The sequence below is a fragment of the Procambarus clarkii genome, chromosome 34 (genome assembly GCF_040958095.1).
Source record: "Procambarus clarkii isolate CNS0578487 chromosome 34, FALCON_Pclarkii_2.0, whole genome shotgun sequence".
Lineage (NCBI taxonomy): Eukaryota > Metazoa > Arthropoda > Malacostraca > Decapoda > Cambaridae > Procambarus > Procambarus clarkii.
This window is the reverse complement of record NC_091183.1, coordinates 2,511,251-2,522,885: the sequence shown is the minus strand read 5'-3', so window position 1 is coordinate 2,522,885 and position 11,635 is coordinate 2,511,251. Positions and strand designations below refer to the sequence as shown.

Sequence of the window (11,635 nt, the reverse complement as noted above, 5' to 3'; positions counted from 1 at the left end):
GATGGCCACCTAGATGGTTAGCTGGATGGCCACCTAGATGGTTAGCTGGATGGCCACCTGGATGGTTCCCTGGATGGCCACCTGGATGGTTCCCTGGGTGGTCACCTGGATGGTTACCAGGATGGCTCCTTGGATGGCCACCTGAATGGTTCCCTGGATGGTTCCCTGGGTGGTCACCTGGATGGTTACCTGGATGGCTCCTTGGATGGCCACCTAGATAGTTAGCTGGATGGTTCCCTGGATGGCCACCTGGATGATTCCCTGGATGGCCACCTGGATGGTTCCCTGGGTGGCCACCTAGATGGTTAGCTGGATGGCCACCTAGATGGATAGCTGGATGGCCACCTGGATGGTTCCCTGGATGGCCACCTGGATGGTTCCCTGGATGGTTACTTGGATGGCCACCTGAATGGTTCCCTGGATGGCAAACTGGATTGTTCCCTGGATGGTTACTTGGATGGCCACCTGGATGGTTCCCTGGATGGCCAACTGGATTGTTCCCTGGATGGTTCCCTGGATTGTTCCCTGGATGGTTCCCTGAATGGACACCTGGATGGTTCCCTGGATGGCCACCTGGATTGTTCCCTGGATGGTTACCTGAATGGTCACCTGGATAGTTCCCCGGATGGTTCCCTGGATGGCCACCTGGATGGTTTCCTGGATGCTTCCCTGAATGGTTCCCTGAATGGTCACCTGGATAGTTCCCTGGATGGCTACCTGGATGGTTTCCTGGATGGTTCCCTGAATGGTCACCTGGATGGTTCCCTCGATGGCCACCTGGATGGTTCCCTCAATGGCCACCTGGATGGTTCCCTCGATGGCCACCTGGATGGTTTCCTCGATGGCCACCTGGATGGTTCCCTGGATGGCCACCTGGATGGTTCCCTGGATGGCCACCTGGATGGTTCCCTGGATGGCCACCTGGATGGTTCCCTGGATGGCCACCTGGATGGTTCCCTGGATGGCCACCTGGATGGTTCCCTGGATGGCCACCTGGATGGTTCCCTGGATGGTTCCCTGGATGGCCACCTGGATGGTTCCTTGGATGGCCACCTGGATGGTTCCCTGGATGGCCACCTGGATAGTTCCCTGGATGGCAACCTGGATGGTTCCCTGGATGGCCACCTGGATGGTTCCCAGGATGGCCACCTGGATGGTTCCCTGGATGGTTCCCTCGATGGCCACCTGGATGGTTCCCTCGATGGCCACCTGGATGGTTCCCTCGATGGCCACCTGGATGGTTCCCTGGATGGCCACCTGGATGGTTCCCTGGATGGCCACCTGGATGGTTCCCTGGATGGTTCCCTCGATGGCCACCTGGATGGTTCCCTCGATGGCCACCTGGATGGTTCCCTGGATGGTTCCCTGGATGGCCACCTGGATGGTTCCCTGGATGGCCACCTGGATGGTTCCCTGGATGGCCACCTGGATGGTTCCCTGAATGGCCACCTGGATGGTTCCCTGGATGGCCACCTGGATGGTTCCCTGGATGGCCACCTGGATGGTTCCCTGGATGGTTCCCTGGATGGTTCCCTGGATGGCCACCTGGATGGCCACCTGGATGGTTCCCTGGATGGCCACCTGGATGGTTCCCTGGATGGCCACCTGGATGGTTCCCTGGATGGCCACCTGGATGGTTCCCTGGATGGCCACCTGGATGGTTCCCTGGATGGCCACCTGGATGGCCACCTGGATGGTTCCCTGGATGAGTGACAATGGTCCTCTTGATGGTTATAAGCGCCTTATAAGTGTGTCGTGCTCACACTCTTCCGGACAGGCCCTCATATACATTGGGATCGAACTTCCGTTTCAGGTGTAGACCCAACACATTTACACATTAGGTACGATAATATTTAAGTCAAGTTGTAGTAATGAAGAGTCATTTTATTATGGGTGGGTCAGGAGTCTTTCACCCCAGCCTGACCTAACACCAGGTGTCACACACTTCACTAGGCTGGGTCCTCACTGTGACTCCCCACGAATTAAAACTCTTGGATATGACTGTACCACAGTGACTTTAAATCACAAAAGTACAGATATATATATATATATATATATATATATATATATATATATATATATATATATATATATATATATATATATATATATATATTTATATATATATATATATATATATATATATATATATATATATATATATATTTATATATATGTCGTACCTAGTAGCCAGAACTCACTTCTCAGCCTACTATTCTAGGCCCGATTTGCCTAATAAGCCAAGTTTTCCTGAATTAATATATTTACTATAATTGTTTTCTTATGAAATGATAAAGCAACCCTTTTCTCTATGTATGAGGTCAATTTTTTTTTATTGGAGTTAAAATTAACGTATATATATGACCGAACCTAACCAACCCTACCTAACCTAACCTAACCTATATTTATAGGTAAGGTTAGGTTAGGTAGCCAAAAAAAGCTAGGTTAGGTTAGGTTAGGTAGGTTAGGTAGACGAAAAAACATTAATTCATGAAAACTTGGCTTATTAGGCAAGTCGGGCCTTGAATAGTAGGCTGAGAAGTGCGTTCTGGCTATTAGGTACGACATATATATATATATATATATATATATATATATATATATATATATATATATATATATATATATATATATATATATATATATATATATATAGAGTTGTCTCTTCAGAGGACCTCTGAAGAGACAACTAACACAACACCTATACCCCCTATTAGACTATTTTACAGGAACTTCTTTTCCACAGCTCATAAAACGGAGGAAAGGGTCCTGAAAGATATTGTTAATAGAAACGTTATCCCTACAGACAAAAATCAGAGGATACAACTGACGATTTACTATAAAACCAGAAAAACGGCCAGCCTACTCATGAGAAACTCTCCAGACACAAAACAGAACGCTTTAAAAGAGACTAACGTCGTCTATGCCTTCAAATGCCCACTTGGGGACTGTAAGCTCCAAAAAACCCAGTATATAGGCAAGACAACAACATCTCTTTCTAGGCGTTTAACGATGCATAAGCAACAGGGCTCCATTAAGGAACATATAATCTCTTCCCACAACCAAACCATCGCCAGAGAAATCCTAGTAAACAACACAGAAATCATCGATAGATACAGCGATAGCAGGAGGCTTGACGTTTGCGAGGCACTACACATCAAGAAGTCAACACCAGCAATCAACAGCCAATTATTGCACAACTATATTCTACCCACCTCAAGACTCTGCTCCAATATAGAAGCATCAAGAAATATGGACCAATAGGCTTTCTACAAACACTTCTATTCAATACCCATTGTTTGTGTTCTGTCTTGTGTTGATACTTTTAATACCCTATTAATATTCCCTCTTGTTCTGTCTTGTGTTAATGCCACATCACCCCTCCCACCTCACTCAAATGTAGATATAAAATCGGAGATACGTAAGTTCTATTCAGTTGTGTATTTGTGAACTAAAGTCTTTGAAAATGTAATAAGTTTTACGAAACGCGCCCGTGTCGCGTCAGACTAGAAATAAAAATGAATTTTGGAGAATTAATTTTTGATTTACCTCCAACAGTGAAGCGTAATGTACGAAAGATTGAGAAAATTCGTGTTAGAATTATTAATCTTACTTTTTCGGTCATATTTAATAATATATGTCTACAGGAAAGACTGCTACCAAAATATACTAATATATATATATACTAATATATATATATATATATATATATATATATATATATATATATATATATATATATATATATATATATAATATATATTTTGGTAGCAGTCTTTCTTGTAAACATATGTTGTTAAATATGACCGAAAAATTAAGATTAATAATTCTAACACGAATTTTCTCAATATTTCTTGTTTCTTTTTACTGTCGATGGTAATTGAAAAATCAATTAGTCTGACGTGATGCTTGAACGAGTTTCGTAATAACTTATTACATTTTAAAAGACTTTAGTTTACACACACACACACAACTGTAACCTGAAAACACTACACAGAGTTCTACTTATGCTAAACACATAAACAGCATGTCTTATATACTCGCTTTTGGGTGAGGTGATATGTTGCAACAGTTTTGGATGAGGTGAACAAACTTTTGACCAACACAAGACAGAACACCGAACATTGGGTATTAATTGGATAAATGAGAGGGAAGAATGGAAGTAACTGCAAAGGGCCTATTGGCCCATACTTCCTCTTGATGCTTCTATATTGGTACGGAGTCATGAAGTGGGTAGAATATAGTCGTGCATTAATTAGTTGTCAACACCAGCAATCAACAGCCAATTAATAAAAAACTCCCAGGGTACAGCAGGTTTTGTGTATTCGATTCCTTGCAATGATTGTGATTTTGTGTACCTTGGACAAACAGGAAAGTCCGTACAATTGCAGTTGTCCTAACATGCTTTTAGTATTAGAACTGCCCAAACGTCTAACGCATTGCATCTGCACACGAGTTTATGTGATCACACTATTAACTGGAATGGGGCGAAAACCATTACCAATTGTGGTGGTTTCGTGGAACGGAATTTGATTGAGTCTGCTCTAATCAGTCAGTCTCCAAATCTTCTTAATGTTAGTACTGGTATGTACAAACTTGATCCATTTTTAAGTTATAATATTTCACAACAGTTTAAGAAAAAACTCTGATTGGGAAGGTTACAATGTCTCATTACAATTTTATATTCATATATTGTGTGTTCATGAGGTTTTTCTTTAATCTTTCATCCTTATTCTCTGACTGCTTAATCCTCTATACCTGTTTCTGGTTAATTCTTTCCCTAGAGATGGGTTGGTTAGGTCCAGGTGTTGGCCTGTACCCTCGCTCTCTTTCCTCTAGCAAGTCTGGTGTTGACAACGGCTTTAATCATGCCGAAACGTTCACTTCCTTTCACATTTCCCTGTGGATTTTCCGCATATATATATATATATATATATATATATATATATATATATATATATATATATATATATATATATATATATATATAGGTTAAGTCACGAAATTCTAATCTAATAGCCATCACCAGGCAGTTACTACATTTGACACATAACAAACAGTTCAGCAGACTATTACCAGGTATTTGTATCATCAGAGAGTTTACGTAACTCTCCCTGCCACATCCCTCAATTCCGTTTCAATACTCTGCCCACATTATCCTCATAACAATATTCATAAACTCGTAAAGCGTCGATATAATCCCACTATATCACTGAGTGCGGGTAAGGCTGATATCACTTGCCCGGTAGCCTACCAGACAGGACTTCATGTCAGCGGTGCTGCCGTGAGGGGGAGCACTGCCTCTCCTCCAGTTTCTTCATGCTTTCATTGCCTCGTTCAGCAACTCTGATTGGCTATCAGAGGTCCCACCACCGGACGAGCCGTGCTGGTCAAACAACCCCCATAATCATTGTTATCATTATTCCTGCAATAATAATGTATACATGAACTTTGATTTAGACTTTTTAAATCCTGTCGCCAGAGGGAGTTAAATCCTTTTTTGGTGTGCCGAATTAACACGTCTTCCTCCCCCCCCTTTACATAACAACTTGAGGCCAAGAGGTTTATCATTTGAGGCCAGGAGGTTCACTGGTCACTTGAGGCCAGGAGGAACACACGCACAATACTGGTGTTGGACACACCACACGCACACAATACTGGTGTTGGACACACCACACGCACAATACTGGTGTTGGACACAACACACGCACAATATTGGTGTTGGACACAACACACACACAATACTGGTGTTGGACACAACACACACACACAATACTGGTGTTGGACACAACACACGCACAATACTGGTGTTGGACACACCACACGCACACAATACTGGTGTTGGACACACCACACACACACAATACTGGTGTTGGACACACCACACACACACAATACTGGTGTTGGACACAACACACACACACAATACTGGTGTTGGACACAACACACACACACAATACTGGTGTTGGACACAACACACACACACAATATTGGTGTTGGACACAACACACACACACAATATTGGTGTTGGACACAACACACGCACAATATTGGTGTTGGACACAACACACACACACAATACTGGTGTTGGACACAACACACACACACAATACTGGTGTTGGACACAACACACACACAATATTGGTGTTGGACACAACACACACACACAATACTGGTGTTGGACACAACACACACACACAATACTGGTGTTGGACACAACACACACACAATATTGGTGTTGGACACAACACACACACACAATACTGGTGTTGGACACAACACACACACACAATATTGGTGTTGGACACAACACACGCACAATATTGGTGTTGGACACAACACACACACACAATACTGGTGTTGGACACAACACACACACACAATACTGGTGTTGGACACAACACACACACAATATTGGTGTTGGACACAACACACACACACAATACTGGTGTTGGACACAACACACGCACAATACTGGTGTTGGACACAACACACGCACAATATTGGTGTTGGACACAACACACACACACAATATTGGTGTTGGACACAACACACACACAATACTGGTGTTGGACACAACACACGCACAATATTGGTGTTGGACACAACACACACACACAATACTGGTGTTGGACACAACACACACACACAATACTGGTGTTGGACACAACACACACACAATACTGGTGTTGGACACACCACACACACACAATACTGGTGTTGGACACACCACACACACACAATACTGGTGTTGGACACAACACACGCACAATACTGGTGTTGGACACAACACACACACACAATAATGGTGTTGGACACAACACACACACACAATATTGGTGTTGGACACAACACACACACAATACTGGTGTTGGACACAACACACGCACAATACTGGTGTTGGACACAACACACACACACAATATTGGTGTTGGACACACCACACACACACAATACTGGTGTTGGACACAACACACGCACAATACTGGTGTTGGACACAACACACACACACAATATTGGTGTTGGACACAACACACACACACAATACTGGTGTTGGACACAACACACACACAATACTGGTGTTGGACACAACACACACACAATACTGGTGTTGGACACAACACACACACAACACTGGTGTTGGACACAACACACGCACAATACTGGTGTTGGACACAACACACACACAATATTGGTGTTGGACACAACACACACACACAATACTGGTGTTGGACACAACACACGCACAATACTGGTGTTGGACACAACACACGCACAATATTGGTGTTGGACACAACACACGCACAATACTGGTGTTGGACACAACACACACACACAATATTGGTGTTGGACACAACACACACACACAATACTGGTGTTGGACACAACACACACACAATACTGGTGTTGGACACAACACACACACAATACTGGTGTTGGACACAACACACGCACAATACTGGTGTTGGACACACCACACACACACAATACTGGTGTTGGACACACCACACACACACAATACTGGTGTTGGACACAACACACACACAATACTGGTGTTGGACACAACACACGCACAATACTGGTGTTGGACACAACACACACACAATACTGGTGTTGGACACAACACACACACAATACTGGTGTTGGACACACCACACACACACAATACTGGTGTTGGACACAACACACACACACAACACTGGTGTTGGACACAACACACACACAATACTGGTGTTGGACACAACACACACACAATACTGGTGTTGGACACACCACACACACACAATACTGGTGTTGGACACAACACACACACACAACACTGGTGTTGGACACAACACACACACAATACTGATGTTGGACACAACACACACACAATACTGGTGTTGGACACACCACACACACACAATACTGGTGTTGGACACAACACACGCACAATACTGGTGTTGGACACAACACACACACAATACTGGTGTTGGACACACCACACACACACAATACTGGTGTTGGACACAACACACGCACAATACTGGTGTTGGACACAACACACACACACAATACTGGTGTTGTACACAACACATACACACAATACAGGTGTTGGACACAACACACACACACACAATACTGGTGTTGGACACAACACATACACACAATACAGGTGTTGGACACACCACACACACACAATACTGGTGTTGGACACACCACACACACAACACTGGTGTTGGACACACCACACACACAATACTGGTGTTGTACACAACACATACACACAATACAGGTGTTGGACACAACACACACACACAACACTGGTGTTGGACACAACACACACACACAATACAGGTGTTGGACACAACACACACACACAATACTGGTGTTGGACACAACACACACACACAATACTGGTGTTGTACACAACACATACACACAATACAGGTGTTGGACACAACACACACACACAATACTGGTGTTGGACACAACACATACACACAATACTGGTGTTGGACACAACACATACACACAATACTGGTGTTGGACACAACACATACACACAATACTGGTGTTGGACACAACACACACACAATACTGGTGTTGTACACAACACACACACACAACACTGGTGTTGGACACAACACACACACACAACACTGGTGTTGGACACAACACACACACAACACTGGTGTTGGACACAACACACACACACAACACTGGTGTTGGACACAACACACACACACAATACTGGTGTTGGACACAACACACACACACAATACTGGTGTTGGACACAACACACACACAACACTGGTGTTGGACACAACACACATACACAACACTGGTGTTGGACACAACACACGCACAATACTGGTGTTGGACACAACACACACACACAATACTGGTGTTGGACACAACACACACACAACACTGGTGTTGGACACAACACACATACACAACACTGGTGTTGGACACAACACACACACACAACACTGGTGTTGGACACAACACACAGACACAATACTGGTGTTGTGTCGGAAATCCGACACAACACCAAATAAAGTAAATATTTGAATATTCACAGAATAAAAACAATTAAAACTTGCTAGGATTTTCCCACATAATTTATGGTCCTTCGAACCAGATACAAGATCCTGATTAGTATCTATATAAAGATTAGTGCACTATTTACATAATATTTACATATACATTAATTATAGCAGGAAGACACTGCTATAATTAACATTTTTCTAGCTTAACTTTTTCAATTTCGTTTAATAGTCAACAGAACTTACAACAAGCACTATTATTGTTCTGAGGCCTATACCAAAAGAACAATTGTGTTTTTTCATTTCAAGAGGTTGATAAGAGGATAATTTACCCATAAATGTATATGATTTTTATAATTTTAAGTGTATATATAAACATTACATTATATTAAATATTGCACCATTACTGTAACAATTATTGCATGCCACATTATTTACAACTAATTCTTGCACAAAGGTAGAACATTTTAGGCTGGTGTTGTACAGCAACCTTGTCTTATTGTGCTAACCTGGTGTAAGGGTAAGAATTTACACTTGTCTAGAGTTGAACATATATTACAACCTAGCAGGCACATATTTTTACGCAGTTTCTTAAGACAACCCGAGTTGTGTTATCTATATAATATTACCATAACTATAGTAATAATTTAACTATAGTCATTTTACCTTTGAGTGTTAACCTGTGTCTCTGTACCAACCAAGAGTGATTTTGAGGGGCTAACGTGAGGTAAATCCAGCATTGATGCAAGGTTACCACTCAAATTATAGTGTGTATGATTATATAATGTGTATTTTAAATGATAAACAGCCCTAGTTCGGAAACTAGTAGCTCAACTAGCTCAAGTGCTAGAAACAGTCCAAATCAAAGTCCAACAAGGCTTAGCACTTGTACATCTGCAACACGGCTAGCAAATACAGCCATTATATCTACTGCCAAAAATGTAAAAGCGACCCTCACTGGTATGAAGGGCCACTTAACCCGACAGATAAAAAAATGCAATGATTTATGTAATCAAACTCCAGTTGATTATGTAGAACTGGAAGGCCATTATAAGGTTGCAGAGAGCAAATATCAACATGTACAAATGCAGATCCTGAAATATCATGATATACTTGCTACTACCAACATAGATGAAGCTGCAATGGAAGCTGTAGTACAAGAAGACACAGATTACGAAGATACAATACAAACAAAGTTACAACACTTTGACAGTTTAATAACCATACACAAGGCCAATACAAACATTGCAGCCACAGCTTCCCAAAACCTGACACAACCAGAAGTCAAATTACCATCACTCAGTTTCCCAACTTTCTCTGGTACAGAGGACGCAAGTTGGGACAACTTCTGGAACAAATTTGTCAATTCAGTGGATTCTAATGCCACTATAGCAAAGACAACAAAATTTGCATATTTACAAGTTGTCTTAAAGGATGAAGCATTAAAAGTGGTCTGTAATTTGACCTTCACTGATGATGGTTATGATAGCGCAGTACAGCTCCTTAAGGATAATTATGCTAAGCCAGAAAGGACTATCAGACTTCTAACCCAGAAACTGTTGGATATTTCTCCTCCAGATGGATCAGCTGACTCACTCCAAGCCGTTAGATTGGAGCTTGAGTCCTTGCTCAAGGCACTTAAGAATAAAGTGAATCTGGATGAATTGGACTGGATAATCCAAGTCCATATGAGATGCAAATTACCCAGTGACGTACTGGATAAGTTGTTTGTCTTATATAACAAATCTTCCCTAACAGTAAAGGAGATAATGGAAGGTTTGAGATCCATCATAGAAAGACAACGAGATAACACAGATGGAAAAGCGACATCTAAACCTTCGTCTACCACTAATAGTAAACAACAGAGTACAAACAGTACTCCAAATAAATCTAAAACAACTTCCCCCTCCCCAAAGTGGAAACAAGGCAGTGTGGGCACATATGCAGTTGGTCCCTCCAAACCTACAGTTAATGCGTCACCCAAAACGGTAACTCCCCAAGATGCTGTTAACGTCTGGAGGCCATGTGTGTTCTGTGAAGAACAACATACCATGTACAGCTGCAAAGCTTACCCTGATCATGTTACACATATAAAACTACTCAAGAAGTTACGTAAATGCACCAGTTGTATAAGGGCACATAATCCTGACACCTGTACAACTCAAATGCGCACCTGCAATAGATGCCATAAGGGTCAACACCATACAACACTTTGTTGAGACTCAAGTACAAAGTCTCCCAAACCACAGGTGGAGGAAGGAACTTCTGCTTCAGTACAGCTTTGTACCATACTACAGTACTTGACATAAGAGTCTTATCAACAAGGTCTGATCATAAATCAGATCTACCCACTGCTCAATTGATCATTAAAAGGGGAAAGTCCAAGGTCACCATACGTGGATTATTTGACCAAGGATCCCAAATGATTTATCTCAAAGGAGTTGGTAGATGCCTAGAAACTCAAACCTGTACAAGAGACACGAATAGACATAGCAGGATTCCTGATTAACTCAGGAGCCCAAGCTTTTAAAGTCCTGAAAGAAAAGGGAATCAAATTGGCTGACAAAATCACATCAGACAACCTCTTCAATATTGGAATCCTT

General features: G+C 42.3%; 1 protein-coding gene across 1 annotated transcript; it reads right to left on the bottom strand.

Annotated features, from left to right (window-relative positions):
• Nucleotides 1–321: 321 nt before the first annotated feature.
• LOC138370906 (dynein heavy chain-like) lies at nucleotides 322–9,772 on the bottom strand. Its single transcript, XM_069335565.1, has 2 exons — nucleotides 9,699–9,772; nucleotides 322–1,723 (listed from the first exon to the last, which is right to left on the bottom strand). Exons 1-2 carry the CDS (start codon nucleotides 9,770–9,772, stop codon nucleotides 322–324), a joined length of 1,476 nt encoding a protein of 491 aa, XP_069191666.1.
• Between the last annotated feature and the right edge of the window lie 1,863 nt (nucleotides 9,773–11,635).